The sequence below is a fragment of the Somniosus microcephalus genome, chromosome 5, assembly GCF_052327205.1.
Source record: "Somniosus microcephalus isolate GS21.2 chromosome 5, FLI_Smic_1.0, whole genome shotgun sequence".
Classification (NCBI taxonomy): Eukaryota; Metazoa; Chordata; class Chondrichthyes; order Squaliformes; family Somniosidae; genus Somniosus; species Somniosus microcephalus.
The window spans coordinates 220,611,002-220,629,603 of NC_140991.1; the positions used below are offsets into that span (position 1 = coordinate 220,611,002).

Consider the following 18,602-nt stretch of genomic DNA (forward strand, 5'->3'; position numbering starts at 1 on the left):
TAAGGGCAGGTGTTGCATCTCCTGCACTTGCACGGGAAGGTGCCAGGCAAAGGGGAAGGGGTGCTGGAGGTGATAAGAGGAGTGGATTAGGGTGTCGCGGAGGGAGCAGTCCCTACGGAATGCTGAAAGGGGAGGGGAAGATGTGTTTGGTGGTGGGATCACTTTGGAGGTAGTGGAAATGGCGGAGGATGATCCGTTGAATGTGGAGGCTGGTGGGGTGAAAGGTGAGGACAAGGGGAACCCTATCGTGGTTCCGGGAGGGAGGGGCAGGGGTGAGGGCAGAAGTGCAGGAGATAGAACGGACACGGTCGAGGGCCGTGTCAACCACGGTAGAGGGGAATCCTCAGTTGAGGAAAAAGGAAGCAATGTCGGAAGCACTGGTGTGGAAGGTGGCATCATTGGAGCAGATGCGTCGGTGATGGAAAAACTGGGAGAATGGAAGAGTCTCCTTACAGGAGGCGGGGTGGGAGGAAGTGTAGTCGAGGTAGCTGTGGGAGTCAGTGGGCTTGTAGTGAATGTTGGTCAATAACCTATCCCCAGAGATGGAGACGGAGAAGTCGAGGAAGGGAAGGGAAGAGTCGGAGATGGACCATGTGAAGGTGAGGGAAGGGTGGAAATTGGAGGCAAAGTGAATGAAATTGTCTAGTTGAGGATGAGAGCAGGAAACGGCACTGATAGTCATCAATGTATCAGAAAAAGAGGTGAGGGAGGGGACCCGAGTAGGACTGGAACAAAGCGTTCCACATATCCCACGAAAAGGCAGGCATAGCTAGGACCCATGCGGGTACCCATAGCAACACCTTTGATTTGGAGGAAATGAATGGAGTCAAAGGAGAAGTTGATCAATGTGAGAATAAGCTCAGCCAGGCAGAGGGTGGTAGTGGTGGATGGGGACTGGTCGGGCCTCTGTTCAAGGAAGAAGCGGAGCGCCCTCAGGCCATCCTGGTGGGGGATGGAGGTGTAGAGGGATTGTACGTCCATGGTGAAAAGGAGGCGGTTGGGGCCAGGAAACTGTTAAAGTGGTGGAGGGCATCCAAAGGGTCGCGGATGTAGGTGGGAAGAGACTGGACAAGGGGAGAAAAGAGAGTCAAGATAGGAAGAGATAAGTTCCGTGGGGCAAGAACAGGCTGAAACGCTGGGTCTACCAGGGCAGTTCTGTTTGTGGATCTTGGGAAGGAGGTAGAAGCGGGCTGTGCGGGGTTGGGGAACTATGAGGTTGGTGGCCGCGGGGGGAAGATCTCCAGAGGAGATGAGGTCAGTGAGTCTTGGAAATGGTGGTTTGATGTTCGGTAGTGGGGTCATGGTCCAGGTGGAGGTAGGTGATGTCGGAGAGTTGCATTTTCCCTACTTTCTCTCCCATCTCCCCTCATGCCCTCTCCAAATCATCTTGCTCATGAAACTTAATTCCAGTTCCATTGACCACATTTTCACTAAACTGCTGACCACCCAACTTAGTTTCCTGACTACCATGCTAGCTGACATTTTAAAAGGATCCCCCTTCTCACACACTATCTCCCTCCATTTCAAATGATACCATCATCCCCTTCCTCAAAAAGCCCTCTTGAACCCCTCTGCTCTTGCAAACTACTGCTCCATCTCCAATCTCCCCTTACTCTCCGAAGTCCTTGAAAATGTTATCACCTGCCTAATCCACACCTACCTTTACTGCAACTTCATGTTTGAGTCTCTCCAATCAGGTTTCCACCCCTGCCACAGCACTAAATCAGCTCTAATCAGTCATAAATGACATCCTGTGACTGTGATGCACTATCCCACGTTCTACCCTACATAAGCTTGAGGTCATCCAAAACTTGGCTGCCCGTGTCCTAACTCGCACCAAGTTCCGTTCACCCATCCTGTGCTCACTGACGTACATTGGTTCCTGGTTAAGCAAAGCCTCGATTTTAAAATTCACATCCTTGTTTTCAAATCCCTCCATGGCCTCGTGCCTCCCTATCTCTGTAACCTCCTCCAGCCCCACAACCACCCCTCCCCATCAAAGATATCTGCGCTCCTCTAATTCTGGCCTCGAGCATCCCAATTTTAATTGCTCTACTATTGGTGTCCGTTTTTTCAGCTGCCAAGGCCCTATGATCTGGAATTCCCTCCCTAAACCTCTCCGGCTCTGTACCTCTCTCCTCTAAGATGCTCCGTAAAACCTACCTCTGACCAAGCTTTTGGTCATCTGCCCTAATTTCTCTTTGTGGCTCAGTGTCAAATTTTGTCTTATAATACTCCTGTGAAGTGTCTTGGGACGTTTTATTACGTTAAAGGCACTATATAAATACAAGATGATGTTATTCTTCTCAACCTCCCTGCAGCCTTGGCATAGTCAATCACAACATCTTCCTCCAACACTTCCTTGATTGTCCAGCTAAGTTGGAATGTCCGGGATTAATTCTATTACCTATCTCATAGAAGCCAGAGCATCTCCAGCAATGGCTTCTCTTTCTCTACCTGCCCCCCACCCCCATTATAGAATCATAGGATACAGCAAAGAAGGAGGCCATTCGTAGAGCCAGTGCCGGCTCTTTGAAAGAGCTATGCAGTTAGTCCCAGGCCCTTGTCCTTTCCCCATAGCTCTGCAAATTTTTCCCCTTCAAGCATTTATCCAATTCCCTTTTGAAAGTTATTGATTCTGCTTCCACCACCCTTTCAGGCAGTGCAGTACAGGCTGTGTAAAAAAAAAATCTCACCTCACATCTGCCAATTACCTTAAATCTGCATCCTCAGGTTACCGACCCTTCTCCCAGGTGAGATCATTTCTCCTCATTTAATCTATCAAAACCCTTCATGATTTTGAACACCTCTATTAAATCTCCCCTTAACCTTCTCCACTCCAAGGAGAACCACTTCAGTTTCTCTAGTCTCTCCATGTAATTGAAATCCCTCATCGATGGTACCATTCTTATAAATCTCCTTTGCACCCTCTCTAGGGCCTCAACATCCTCCCTAAAGTGTGGTGCCCAGAATTGGGCACAATACTTCAGCCAGAGCCTAACCAGTGATTTGTAAAAGGTGTAGCATAACTTCCTTGCTTTTGTACTCTATACCAGTTTATAAAGCCAAGGTTCCCTTATGCGTTTTTAAACAGCCTTCTCAACTTCAAACCGCCACCATCAAAGATTTGTGTACGCACATCTCCAGGTCTCTCTGTTCATGCACCCCCTTTAAAAAATTGTACCATTTAGTTTATATTGCCTCTTCTCATTCTTCCTACCAAAATGTATCACTTCACACTTGTCTGCCTTAAATTTAATCTGCCATGTGTCTGCCCATTTCACCAGTTTGTCTATGCTGTCCTGAAGTCTGTTACTATCCTCTTCACTGTTTTCTACATTTGAGTTTTGTATTATCTGCAAACTTTGAAATTATGCCCTGTATACCCAAGTCCAGGTCATCAATATATACTCAAAGAGCAGTGTTTTGGATGTTTGTCGAAAAGTTCCCCCACAACTTCTGGAATTCCCCAAGGAGCTATACTTTGCACTCATCTACAAGCTGCATCTTGGTGATATTATCCAAAAGCATGAGGTCAGCTTCCAACATGTACGCTGATGACACACAGCTCTACTGCCTGTCCCGGATCACTCTACTTCCTCTGGTCTGTTGGACTGCTTGTCCAACATCCAGCCTTGGAACAGCTGCAATTTTTTCAGTTAAAACATTGACAACCAAAACATTAATCTTCAGCTCCTGCTGCAAGTCTGTACCAGCACCATCTATTCCAGACCCCTCCTTGGTCACACTCTCTGGTTGAACAATATTGTTTTCAGCTTTGGTGTCCTATTTAACCCTGAGCTGAGCTTCCGATTCCCCTCATTCTCTCCATTATAAAGACTGTCTACTTGCCCCTCCAAAATATTGCCTGCCTCCACCCTGCCTCAGTCTATCAGCTGTTGAAACCTTCAATGTCTTTGTCACCTCCAGCCTTGACAATTAAAATGGTTTCCTGTCTGTCCTTCAATCCTCCCCCCCTCCATAAACATCAGCTCATCCAAAACTGCAGCCTTGACTCCATACCACACCAGGTCCCACTCACCCATCATCCCAGCCCTCGCTGGCCTACATTGGCTCCAATTTAAAATTCTCATTTGTGTTTAAATGCTTTCATCGGCTCATCCCGCCCTATCTCTAACTTTCTGCAACCCTATAACCCCCTCAGAACTCTGCATTCATCAGAATCTTGCCTCTTGTACACCCATTTCCCCCACACATTGGCAGTCATGGTACACTCTAGAATTCCCCCTAAAATCACTTCCCTCTCGAGATTCACCTCTTTGACCAAGCTTTTGGTCATCCCTCCCAATATCTCCTCCTTTACCTCAGCATGTATTCTTGCCCGACAACACTTTTGAAATTTAAAATATTTTTTAAAATTAAAAAAAGTGTAATAGAACAGTTTCTCCAAGTTGATGCATGATGAAATTCTGCTTTGCCTTTTTCTTCTTTCCTCTCTGCTTCCACCAGCCCCAATGAGGATGACTACTTGGTGTCACGTACACAGCACTCAAGAACCTGTCCAGCATCTTTCTGGGTGAACTGCCTACAATAGTGTGGACAAGTCTTCTAGCTAAAATGCTCTGCAAGACAGGGATATTTTACAAAATTGTGCTCCTGAACAGAACGTTGCCCTCTGGGAGTGCTTCGTTTATCTATTAATTTTAACAGATGGAAAATCAGAGGGCATGCATTCCTGACATCCCAATATGTGCTCCCAGCAGGCATAGCTCGGTACCAAAAGTGCAATTTTGTAAAATTACTTGCGTGTTCCACTGCATGATCCCTAAACCACCTCCTGCACTTTTACACTTGTTTGGGTCTCATCAGTAGGTGTCCTCATGCCAATTAGTTGAGGTTATGTTGTCTATGCTTTGTTCTTTCAATAAGCTACCTCGCATGGGCAGCTCTGGCTGAGATAGTGGTTGGAAGCTCAAGGGGACCCGGAGGCCTGCTGTCTACTGGAGCAACTTCCCACCAAGGAACTTGCTCTTCTTCCAGCCAAGATCCTATGTCCTCCGGTTGCTACCATGTCACAAAGTGAGGTCACCTAGATATTGTGCCACATAGGGCACTCCAATATATCCTTGAGATAAATGACTGAGCTCAAGACTACTGTACATGGTCAATACTTTTTACCTGCTTCCACGCTGTCAAGTAAGTTCACCATACTGAACCTCTAATTTTGTTTGGCTTACACTACCCAGGCTCCCCTGGACATGGGATAAACCAGGTGACTCCCTGTTCCGCATCCTGCTCTGTACAATGCAGCCAGTCCTCTTGCCTTCCAACAACCCTTGAGCTTCTGCAGGTTCAAAGCCCCTGCATAACAATTAGAATCCACCACAGCCACCTGTGCTGATTCTGCATGTTTAGCTGGGTTTATTTTAGCCTGCCTGTCCTGCATTAACTGCAGAGACTACAGCTCCATTAGCATTGAAATCATTTCCAATAGTGGACCATTCTGCATTAATGGTACATTTTCCTCCATCCAAAAGACTTACCGTACCACGCTTCATGTTCATCTTGCATCCCCAAAATACCATGATTGTGGAAACCTTTGCCCTTTAGAAATCGTCCACCCTGCACCAGATGCAGTTCTACACCCTGGGTTATGTTCAGTGACTAAGTACTGCACCACATTCTGTGAAATCAGAGCCACCACACCACTTCCAGCAATTTCATGCCTCATTGCAGCAGTCCACATCACAGAAACCCCACAGTGCAGATAGAGGCCATTTCGGCCCATCGAGCCTGCACCGACACATATCCCAACCGATCCCCGTAACCCCTACACCAACACATATCCCACCCTATCCCTGTAACCCCACGTATTTAATCCCCCTAACACTAAGGGTCAATTTATCATAGCCAATCAACCTAACCCGCACATCTTTGGACTGTGGGAGGAAACCGGAGCACCCGGAGAAAACCCACGCAAACACGGGGAGAATGTGCAAACTCCACACAGTCGCCCCAGGCCGGATTCGAACCCGGGTCTCTGGCGCTGTGAGGCAACAGTGCTAACCACTATGCCACCGTGCTGTCTCCAGCTTTATGGCAGAATTCCTTTAATATTAGCAATTACTTGCTTTGTGTCCTACTTTATTCTATAACACTTGATTTCCCTTGAATTGTCCCAGTGTGATCTGCTGGGTTGCATCCAGTCAGCTAGTTCAGTGAATTGCCCCAAAATTCACTGTGACCTCCACCTACTCATCTGCACCACAAACTTATTGACTCACTCAAATCATCAGACTCATCCTGATCCTTTAGTCAAGTTACTATATTCAGCAGGGGTTATGATGAAAGGTCAAGCTGAAAAGCTAACCGTTTCTCCACAGATGATGCTAGACCTGTTGAGTGTTTCCAGAACTTTGTTTTTAATCCATCAACAGCTTAAATGTTTGTTTGTTTGTGGGATCTTACTGTGTGCAGAACAGCTACATTTGCTGACATAAAAGTTACTATAGTTCAAAGTAACCCATGGAATGCAAAGCTTTTTGACAAAGTGCTAGATAAGTATCTTTCTTTCAAAGCTCGGAGGTGGTCTGTGGCAGTTTCTACATTGAGAAATAGCAAAGTAAGTTAGGTAGGAGGCTCCTGGTGGCCAGTTCCAGTGGTGACAAATTTAGCAATAAAGTTCACTCAGACAGTAATTCTTGCCACAGAGGGACAACTCTACCCATGTCTTCCCTGGGGAGCAGATTACCCAAGAAGTCAGAGGTTGCAAGAAGTGCACCAAGGGATGTCACAGGGGAATCCATATCAATTAGTAAGTTGAAATTCCTCTGAGGTTTGAGGGACTCAATCCAGTTACTACACTCCTATTCTTGGGGAGCTTCATACGAGGTGGCAGATGAAATGAAAACCTGGAAACATGAGGCAGCAATAAATCCACAATAACTTCAAATCCAGGATAACTTCACTAAATCCAGACTATAATCCAAGCTAATGTAGATGAAGGTCGAGATTTACCGCTTTCTCCTCAGAGAAGTCATAGATCAAGAAAGAAATTCAAAAAGCACCACTTTCTTCAGGCGAGTTGCTGAGCAAGAATACATACTGTTTGACAATGCAAATAAGAAGCTAGACATCTATCAGGATCAGTGCAGATGCCAAAATATGCATCATATTGGGTACTTGTATAAACCCTGCCATGTTCGAGAGAGAAGTCTAAGAATATGGAATCAGCCACTATTTATATAATGTGTTGAACATTCTAAACAATGCAAGGTGCTTAAAAGGAGAAAACAGGTGGCAAGTATTTGTACTGTAAAGAAGGTAATCAAAAGTATGGCCCAATAGATAGGCTTTTGGAAATGGGGAGAGTGGTTGCAATGTGCAAGGGTTTACAGAGATAATGAATAAGCTGGCTGATGGTGGAGATGTGGAGAGGACAGGGCAGATACACAGCAGGCCAAAAAGATAGAAAAGCTAAAAAGGTAGAAAGGGCTACAAAAGGATGGTTAGAGATCACTGATGGATTTGTAAATGAAGATAACAATCTAACATGTTGGGGGTGGGTGGGGGAAGAGAGAGAGAGAATGGAGATTAGGGCAGTAAGTGACTGATACTTTGTGTGGGATAGAATGTAGCCAGTAAAGTTTTGGGCAATATGGAACTCAGTAAGACAACAAGAAAGCACATGGAGCTGGTGATGATGACGGAATGACAAAAATTATGCATTTGTCTACTTTCAGCTTAATAGTAGTTCCCAGTAAAAACTAATCAGGAATAATTCTAAAATTTAGGACAAATCAGTTCAAAAAAATGGTAAAAATTGAACAAACTTGTGGCTTAGCTCACACCCGTTACACAAATCATTTATATATAAACAAATCAAATACAATCGTTTCAGCAAGTTTATTAAAAATAATCAAAGAATAGAAAACTATACATAAAAAATATGTTGAATTTTTACTTGTCGTAACAAGTTGCCCCAGTAGAGTCCTAAACACGATTCTTTTTGTACGCATGAACGTACAACCCCACAGTGGTAGTCAGGCCAATTCATTGTTCACCATGACAGAACTTGAACATGATACAGATGGTTATCCAGCACCACAAAATACACAGCACTTTCAGATATTAATTGCATAAACCAAATCTCTACAAAGTAATGTGTTTCTGCCATTGCTGAAGCTTATATAGCTAGATGTTATGCATCAATAGAAACCATTTCAGCACAAATTCACCTTTATCATTCAAGCTTTGGTTTGAGCTGTAGTGTTTGCTGGGATTGCCAGTATGACTTAACTGTTACCTTGTACAGTAATTTCATAAAAATAATTCTTCCCACCTCGCTTGTAATTGGTAGATTTTAATTATTACAGAAACATACTTCCAAAATAAATTTAGCGCTTGGGTCACCAAATGGAACTATACAACCATCATAGAAAAAAGCCTTACAGTTTGTGATGACAATGATAAACCATTAGCAAAACTTAAAAAAAATAACCAAAAAAAATATCCAAAAATAAAATGGCAACTTGTGATTTAGTGTGTTAAAATGGTTCTTTGAATTGGTATCAGAAAATGCTGTGAACTCAGCAAAAGTAGCATCATTGCCAACAGGGCGCACAAATTCAGCAATATTTAAGAGTTTAACATACGAAGATTGCAATTGGTCAGTTTATATGGATTTTTAAATAAAATGTCGCCACTCACTATAGCTGTAGCTCAGTGAATGTACTCTCCATAGATGAAAGTTGTAAAAGCAAAGACTGCACAACACTTCCATGGGTTATGCAATGGAAGTGCAAGGGGATATCACACTCAAATTGTAGCATCAAGATTATTGTGGGCACTTTGTGGAAAAGCAGTGCCCAATATTGTCCTGTTATATGTTATACCAATGCATTATGTTTTTGTGCAAGGTGCGTCACCCTGATTGCATGGCTACTTTTATTTCAGAGTAGAAACTTTTGCAGAGATCCATTCACCTACCGTCACAATAAGTCACATTTAGATCGATAACTGGTATGTGTGGAGAGTAGGGACAGGAATCCACAATTCTGAAGGCAAATATGAGAACCCAAGCTGCTCCAATTACACTGCAAAGATGGGCCAGCTAAGCTACACACAGGTACAGTGACGCTCAAATGCTGAGATCTAAATGACCTGCTTCAATGAAATACATGGTTTCAAAGCAACAGCAGGGCTAAATGGTATACAGATTGTAGAGGTGTTCCTTGGGGAAGCTTCTTTGTCAATGTGAAATTATATGCTATATCTAAATTAGAGAACATTCTACCCAAAATATTGCCCCAAAATTCCTGTTTACAGGTTGGAATGTTAAGCCATGCAACTTCTGCTATAGCTTTACAATCATTCTACAGAGCTAGAATGAACAGAAATTATTCATTCACAGCATGATGATTAAACAAAAAGAAAACCAAGAGATTCTCTGGTGCTGCACGAGGTTTCTAATGCCAGCACATGGGTACAAGTACTGAATTTATAACTCCTCGGGTTCATTTTTGTGCTAGTTATACTGGAGACTTGAAAACCTATATTAGAATGTTATGAAGTTTCCACTGTATAATATCCATTTTCATGGTGGCAATTTGGCTAATTTAAACATTACCATCTACAAAATCCCTACAAATTTGACTCATGTGAAATACATTTTACAGGTCCCCATTATTTTCATGAAATTACAGTATGTACAAAGACAAAGTGTGGACTTTACTGGAATGTTCTAGAATATAAAGCACACTAGCTAAACAAGTCAATAGCATGCAACATAAAATCATGGCAGTGAGCTCTCAATATTACACGTTGATGTAGAAGTAACATTTTACAGATGAAATATCCTTGTATATTGTTGCTGAAAAAAGTCTAAACAACTTGAAAATTTTTCAAGTGTTTACCTACAAATTCCTGAATGTCATGGCAACATTATCTCAAAACAAAACTACCTCCACAAGTGGACTTCATCCACCTATTAGTGTTTAGTTGGGTCAGCGCCCCTTCATAAGACATTGTCACATTTAAATTTCAACCTAATTCAGGCAATACAGAAGGCATGACAAATCCCCTAGGACAACTGTGGTACATTCTTTAAAACATAGGGCTAGGCAGGCTGTAATTTTCTCTCCTCCAAAAAAGGTAACAAAACAGTGGTTGTCATGAAAAAATCTTGCATAGTCTAACTGTATGCATCAGTAATTTCCATTAAGTGCCAGCAACACAGATGAGTTAAAAATCTTTGCTGTCCGTTGCAATACTGCATCAAAACACTTCCTACAAATGCATACAGCAGATGAAGTACTTTTTCTTTTTTGCTCCTAATAGAACATATGCATACTGGTATACAGATTCCTTAATAGAATCAACATAATTCCTTCCACCACATTCTGTTAGCTGGGAACATCATTCATAAATGCCATTTGGACCCCAACATTTAACAGGTTACATTTTTATGACTAGCATGAACTTAAACACTGAACAAAGTTCTTCTAGTTCACACAAAATTTGCTTTGTTTGAGTATACCTCTTCAGTGTTGCAAGGCTTGCGCTTCTGGCTCTTATTCAAATCAGAAGTTACAGATTCAAGGTGACTATAAACAGACCCTGAGAAAACGCAGCCCAAAAAACAAATGACCAAAGCAGAAGAAAAGATGGTTCCAGTTGCGCTAAATTCCCTTAAAACTTCTGGTTAGTACTGAGCATTATAGTGCATCAAGGAGCCAGAACTACTCAACAAAATCCCTTATGGTGTTAGCACACTCAGCTTAAATACCAAACCTGCCAAACTAAGAATCCTCTATAAACTTAGATAATGCAACCTGGGAAAGGATTGTAAACTTCAAAATGTTTCCCTCCTCCACTTAAATATAACTTAAACATGTGATAACATCATATGAAAATTAAATAAAAACTTCTGAAAACAGTTATTGCACGAATGATACAATTTGTTCAATATGTACAGAGTAAAAAGTTCTGATATATGTATGAAACGATGACTAAGAAGCGGCAAAAATAATTGCCATGAAAATGTCCATCTAGATCAGCCACTAGAATGACCGTTGGGTTAAAGTATTCCTAAGTTTGCCTCTGCTTGTGAAGTATTGCAGAAAGTGCCCATCATCTGCAGAGTGTTGTGGTGGAAGCTTCAAGCTCTTGCAGGTCTATCACCAGAGCCGTTCCAGCAGTGACTTGAGAACTATGGGAAGCAAAACCTCCACATCCAATAAGGCTTCACAAATACTTAGCACAAGATGATATGTTCTGTAGGATGGAGTCCAACCATCATATCGGACACATGCAAACAGCCAGTTGCAGATATTAACCAATACCCACTAACTGCAATTAAATGCTGGTCTTTATTTCCAGTCTGATGTCAAGAACATTCCATTTTACTGTGAAGACTGGGGATGATTTCCAATGGTTTCACACCCCCTATCGACTTAAACTAACAGTTATGGTGTCCCGTGTCTGTTTTCTCCTTTTTGAGTTGCTGCGACTATATTGGTTATACCCTCTGTGAATGACTGGCTGCTTCATGCCGCCCACTGAATTATGATTGGAGCCTTGATTATGGAGTCCCTTCACCGAATATTTTGGACCACTGTGCTGCTGTTAAGACAGTTGTAAAACACAAAAAATAATAAATCAGGCAACAAGAATTCTTTGTCCAAGAAACCACTTAAAATCTTATTTAAAATCTCAAGGTAATAAAACTTATTCAAACAAATATTGCACTCATTTAATCAGGAATCACACTGTAAAACTTTTAATACAGATCACAAAGTCCGCAGGTTTGATCTCCTTCTGTACGGAGGCAGGGCTGCTATGGACTTAGCAACAGAAAGCTTTTGTGTGGGTGGTTGGGGAGGCGGGGAAGAAAGAAATCAACCATGGTTCTCACTCATTGTCATTTTGTGATTCCTGCTGGAAAGCGAAGGTGGATATTCATGAAGCACAGGATCTCTCAGCTGCAATGTTGCAACGGCCAAATAACTAGCTAACATTCACTGTCTAGGCTCATAAATAAAGCAGGACCAGAAGATTGTGGTACTGGAGGATTGTCACCTGTGTACCCCAGAATGAGCTGCATTGGTAGAAGGATTGAGTACAAACCAAATGAGGCTGTAGTGTGGCTGCACAAGGCATTGGTCAGATCCCATCTCTGCTGCTCTGATCACCTAATCAAAAGAATATTAGTACCCTGGAGAGGGTCAGTGAAACACAATGACTTTGGATATCAGGAATAGAGTATAGATGCTGATCTGTGGCGACTACCAAAACTACAACAAACTCAGGTAGTACTCAAAAACTTAAAGACTTGCATTTATGTAGCACCTTTCACAACCACTGGACGTCTCAAAGCGCCTTACAGCCAATGATGTACTTTTTGAAGGGTAATCACTGTTGCCAATTTTCTCAAAGCAAGCTTCCACAAACAGCAATGTTATAATCTGTTTTAGTGATGTTGATTGAGGGATCAATATTGGCTGGCGCAACTCCCCTGGCTCCTCTTCGAAATAGTGCCATGGGATCTTTTACGTCCACCCGAAGGGGCAGACAGGGCCTCGGGTTAACATCTCATCCGAAAGACGGCACATCCGATGGTGCAGCACTCCCTCAATACTGCCCTGGAATATCAGCCTAGACTTTTGTGCTCTCTGGAGTGGGACTTGAACCCACAACCTTCTGACTCAGAGGCAAGGGTGATACCAACTGAGCCATGGCTGATGAAACAAGAAGTTGAGACTTAATATTGCAGGCCAGCAAATGGAAACCAATAAAATATAACTGAATTTCTCTCTGGTGTAATAGATAATAGACTAATGTCTGCCGATTGTGAAAAAAATGTAATGGCTGCCTTACGATGTGGTTGTTACATACCAGACTTGGAAGGTAAAAAAAAATTATCTTCCTGACTAAAGGTTTGAATTATTTATTTAAAAGGGAAAGCATTTCAGATGATAGTTAAAAATGTTACTAATACAGTTTCCACCATTAACTGAATATTGTAACTCACTTCCAAAACAAATTTTAATCATAAAATATATACTGCTTTATTTAACAAACTTGCTATGGTACATTTTGATCATCCTCCAGTACAGTACCTCATCCAAGTGGCCATTCGTCACGTGAATTTCTACAGTGACCATGACAGGCTATTTAATCTCAGGGAATATCCGAGCCAGATTCTATCCTTACTTGATGTCTACGTACATACATACACTTTCTTGCAGGAGTTACTGGAGAGCAATCGGGAATAGGAACCCTGGAAGTTATTTTCCTCTCCTTTGCACAAGAGCACTGCACCCAATTGCAATGATCCACTGCCATGCCATCGGAGATTAAATAATGCAGACTAGGAATCAAACCCGAGACTGTGAGATATGTATGGTTTAGTTACACCGGTCTCAAAATTACACGGTGGGCTAGTAGTGTACAATTATTTAACACATTCATCTGAAATTCCTTTTAGCTATTTTATAAAAGACATTAATCCCAAAGAGGAGAATGTCAGGCAAATACATTAAGAATTTGTACACTAATATCCAATTGGCTAATTTTAGGGAAATTGGGTTTTTAACCAATTGAGCAGTCAGTGGAGCTCTTCTATGTCAGCTTTAATCCTTTTCAAAGTATTCTGGAAAAAAAACAGCAATTCCACCAAAATAGTGCCATAGCATTTTAAGACTTTCAGGCCAGGGGCATCCAAATTCTAGCCTGTGTGGAATCTCACCCCAAGCCCTGGCACTTCAGCCCATGAAGTCCAGGTGGCTCATTCCTATTCATTATTTGCTGGTTTGTCCAGTTTGAATTTTGTGGGCCTTTTTCCATGGAAAGGACTGTTTTTATAGTTGTTGCCTCATTTGTGGACAAATCCTAAATCCAAACACCAAAATATGCTAGCATCACTAACTTGAGGCACATGGAAATTAATGGACAAATCGATTGTGTGTAGCCAGAGGCTCCATGGTGTGCACATATGCGGCCCACAAAGCCAATAAACTTGGACTCCTCTGTTTTTAAGGCAAACAAAGCGCACTAGTTACTTTTCATTTTAGGTTTCCCTGCATCGGACACCATTCTCCAGCTAGAAGGGAAAGGGGACCTGATCTTGAGCTTGTGCTAGATGTACGATAACCTCCAGAGTTTTTTGTATGAAGGGGTGGAGTTAAGACACTCTAATATTTACTCTCTGTGGGGTATGCCCCTGGCCTCCATTCAGTTTTTCTCAGATATATCAGCAGACTGGAAACCTATTTTGTAAGAAATACATGTACAAACTATTGCCAAATGCTCTATGGTTCAGCGCAAGCCACCCTTTTTAGCTAGAAAGAAAAATATTCCCTAATTATGGTGTGAAAGATTAGTGCCCCACGCTGAAATAATTCTGAGCGTCAAGATTTAGATTTAGAATATTTGTGAATCATGCATTCTAAAAAAGGTATTAAACGCAGTTCAGCACTAGTACTGCAAAGCTCAATTTTTATTTTGACTTCACTGGTTCCTACCTTGTGATGTATATATAGACTTGGCAGAAGGCTAGGGGATGCAGTAGGGGGAATAGGGTATACAGCAGTGACAGGATTCAGTGGTGCTCCTTCAATACAAACCTGCCTGGAAGGAAGTGCAGGGTGTGTGGAAACACCAATACTGGCTGGTGAAACACAAATCCTAGCCTGTATTGGAAGGTAGCAAAATAGACAAAATTAACAAACTAACAATAACTTGCTTTTTAAGTGACGACAAAAATGATTTACTAAAATGACATCCTAAAAATTAATTGCTCTTCATCAGCATCACAGGATATGGTACAGAAAAGCACTTCAATTCTCCAAGCACTCAAAATCATACATGGGAACAGACTTGGTTACACTACCCTCCTTAAGTTAAACACATGCATCATTACATGCAAGTAGCTGTATACAAGTAAGCAAAGCCTGCAGCAGAAAAGTACAGATCGTAAGTTACTATTCAAGTAAAGACTCTGATCAATGGCAGTTGCAGAATGTCGCAAAAATTATGCTGGTGGGATGGAGAGAGAGCTGGCAAGCTAATTCTTAAGCTCACTGCAGTTTTAAGCTCAAAATAAAATTTGTTTTAAAAAAAGTTTTTGTTAAGTAATAGAATTACACAATTAATAGACACATACTTTGGACTACATTTTTCTACAACTTATTGGAATGAGGTCTTGATGACTAAATGATTATGACCGTTCAAAGAAAATTACGTGATTGTGAAAGGAGTGGGCCTGATGAATCAAATTGTCTTTTCCATCCCATGCTTTAAATACTTAATATAACTCCACTTAGCTCCCCTGATGGGTCAGTGAATAAACTGCCTTGTCTGGTGTGGTACAGAGCCACATAAACCAGGAAAGTCAGGTTCAATCACTATTCTATGCTGATTAACGACAGGCAGAACCATGATGAAAGTGCTAGAACTGGCCTCGGTATCCTTGGGCTTTGGGAGGGAAACGGGGTTCCTGTTTCAGATAGTCATCCATGTGTTCACTTGAGTCCTTTAGGGAGGGGAGCCTGCCACCCCTATCCAGTCTGGCCTGCATGCGACTCCAGTCCTACACTATGTGGTTGGCTCTTAATGCTGTGTTCACAGTTTCGCCCACATTCTAAGAACACATTTTAAAAATTGCTGTACCATAAGTGGCTCAGTCATCAGATATTGAAATAAACAGTTGGTTGTAAGGTTTTACAAGTTGGAATAAGGTTTATCTGCAATCCCTAGCTAAGACATACCATGAAGGCAAACTGGGTAGCTGCTACCTTATGAAATTTGTTTTAAAACAGTTTTAAATTGCATGAATATATCTTACAAATTTTAAAACTTAGACCAAATATTTTAGATTATTTTTAATTTTCATGATTAAAATTCCTTCGATCAATACCTGGTTTGATAGACACAAAGTGTCTAAAATTAAAACAAATTCCACCAGATGAGCCTCTGAATTACTGAGAATTCTGTAAATTAGGAATGCCATGTGCTTTTACACATTACCCCTTTATAACACCCAGCATTACAAAGTTTAGATAGGGGTGGCCAAAGGAGCACATTGTGAACAGCATGCAGCTTCTGTTAAAGAAGTACTGTTATTTTCCCTTTCAATTTTGCTGTGATGCATTTCTATTCTCTTCCTTTGAATTGGCTGCAGCACAACTATTTTACTCCCTCCGCTATTGGGTGAACCAGTTTGGTCATAACCTGCTGCTTGTCGACTGTGTAGCCACAGCAGTCATGCTCACTGCATGGAGAGTGGTGTTCAATAAGGAGCGAGAAATGTGACTGATCATGCACCAGACAGGAGTCCGGAGCATTGTCGAGCAGTGAATAAAGTGGAGAGTTAAACATGGTCACTTTATTGCTTTGGGTAGGAAGAGGTCAAGATGATTTTAGGCTTTGAAAATATTTACCAAAGAAATTAATGGATGCTTCCTTACAGAACTGTTTCTATTATTTAGGTTGTTTTAGGTGTTCATAATGGATGGTGGGATGTTTCAAGCTCAGAACATTAATTCATCTACTGACTTAGGTCATTCAAAATAAGGGATGCTTAATAGAATTCCACTATACAATGCTGAATCGGAGATGTTAATTGTTCTGCTTTGTTGTATTTCTGTTGAGAAATAAAAAGTGAGACCTTCTGTAGAATAAATAAATATTTAACAAAATTCAAGGCATGACTATCAGAATAGTCCTCCTTGGAATAGAGAAGCGAGGAATGGCAACAAGAAATGGAGGGCATAGCACACAATTGCTTTAAATGTTGATGGAGCCTGCAGAGCTGATGGCAGTGGATACTCACTTTTAAGCATCGCTCTCCCAGAACCCAAACTGCAATGTACAAGGGCCTGAAAACTTGAATTTTATTTTGCTAGCTCGTGCTCTGAAAGATTGGCCACCCCGGTATAGATGTCAGCAAATGTGACAGCAAGACCTGCTTATTTTGAAAGTTGAAAAGGGAGATTCAAGTACTCAAAGGACAACAGCTTTCTCACCTGAGTATTTGAAGTCACTATCAATGCACTTGTTATGTTTGGCTGTGGTTTCCCACTTGGGATGGGCAGTGTAGGTGCTAAAGTTGCCATCAAAGGAGCTAATGTTGGGATGCCAAAGTGGTGAAGGTTTGGAGTTGTGCATGGTGTAGAATCAGAATCCTGTCAAAAGCACCATTAAAAACACTTTCACAGTGCTATTGTAACCAATTATTATTTCAATATATTAGTATTTTACTACAAATGTGTTCCAACAAGATCAGATTTAAATCATAGATGAGCAATTAACGACCCATTATTCTAAACAATTCATACATTGTGAATACTAAACTGTATTTCAGTAGCAATTTTGAGTACAATATTCAGCACAAGCCCCATTAACAAATATTGTTTAGTTTAGTTGGAAGACTGTACTTACTATATCACTTCCAGACAGTGATGAAGCAGATGAAGAAGAGGCAGAGGAGAGCTGCTGTGGGCTGGACAGAGACATAGGCGATGCTTGGCTGCAGGGAGATTCAGAATCTCTGCTTTGTTGCTGTTCTCTGTTAACGTTACCAGTCTTATCCACTTGTTCAATCTTAACACCATTATCTGATTTGAGGGGGAAAAAAAGTGGACCATGTAGAAATGTATTAGAGCAGCAATAGCTTAAAAAATGCTCAAGTAGATGTTTCTATTTGAATCAAGTTTTTCTTCACACAAAAGTAGGCAATCATTTCATACCAATAAGTCAGGAAGGGAGTGATATCCCAATACCAACTTGATAGCCCTCAAAAAGCTATGTATATATCACAATGCCTTGCAATAATGGTTTCACACCAAAAGACAGTTAGCAGCCAAGTGCAGTACCTCAAAATGGTAGAATATAGCTTTGTTTCTTCCATTGTGCAAGATCAAACCTCAGTTAAGCTACTGCGAGGAAGAAGGGAAAACACAAATTTTTCCTTCAAGTAAAAGTGCACAGCAATATTCTGCAAACTACAGCGGTAGTTGGAAACTCAAAGAATGGGAGCTGAAACTTGCATCCCACCATTCAGTGGTGTAGCATCATTGCCATCCAGCAAAATCACCTCAAAACTTCCAAATACCGTTTTACAATTCTTTAGGTCCCCGATAGAGACAGCCATAAAAAGAATCCCCTTTCCTCACTTGGGGCTATTTTCCAGTGTGGGAAAGCAATAGGCAGTTAGATTAAATAAAATCTGCTTTTGAAGTTAAAAATCCCACTGGACTGAACATAATCTTTTGAAGTGGGCAGAATACACTCAAGTGGCATTCACCCAAGCATCTGTTGGAAATTGTAGCATTGAAATCGGTAAAGGTTATTCTGCTGATCTTACTCGTGGTGTCAGAATGGCCAAGCCTATCTTCAGAGGAATGAAAGGGAGGACTTGCCTCAAAATTTTTTTTAAAAATCAGGATGATTATGTACATTGCTTGACAACCAATGCAATACATTTAACTACAACTAGAGGTCTCTTATCTCCCTTTTAACTGACATGTCTGCTTGGTTACAGGGAGTATATGGTCCTGGACATTTGCAGTCCTCCTGTTTTGCACAAAGTAATAGGAACTTTTGAAGACCTAGGGGAAGAGTTTTACTGACAACTTCTACTG

At 41.5% G+C, this 18,602-nt stretch overlaps 1 protein-coding gene across 4 annotated transcripts in view; it reads right to left on the reverse strand.

The window, feature by feature from the left end:
- Positions 1–7,847: 7,847 nt before the first annotated feature.
- tent4a (terminal nucleotidyltransferase 4A) overlaps positions 7,848–18,602 on the reverse strand; it is a 118,306-nt gene continuing 107,551 nt past the window's right edge. The window contains exons 10-13 of one of the 4 annotated variants that reach the window (XM_085988706.1): positions 17,401–17,576; positions 16,986–17,144; positions 14,484–14,651; positions 7,848–11,580 (exon numbers count right to left, since the gene is read on the reverse strand). In XM_085988706.1, the coding sequence (XP_085844832.1) occupies positions 11,407–11,580; positions 14,484–14,651; positions 16,986–17,144; positions 17,401–17,576 (677 nt within the window). In that variant the 3' untranslated portion in view covers positions 7,848–11,406. Of the gene's footprint in view, positions 12,699–14,483; positions 14,652–16,985; positions 17,145–17,400; positions 17,577–18,602 lie in introns of all 4 variants that reach the window. The other 3 variants (XM_085988705.1, XM_085988708.1, XM_085988709.1) reach the window with 3 other exon arrangements.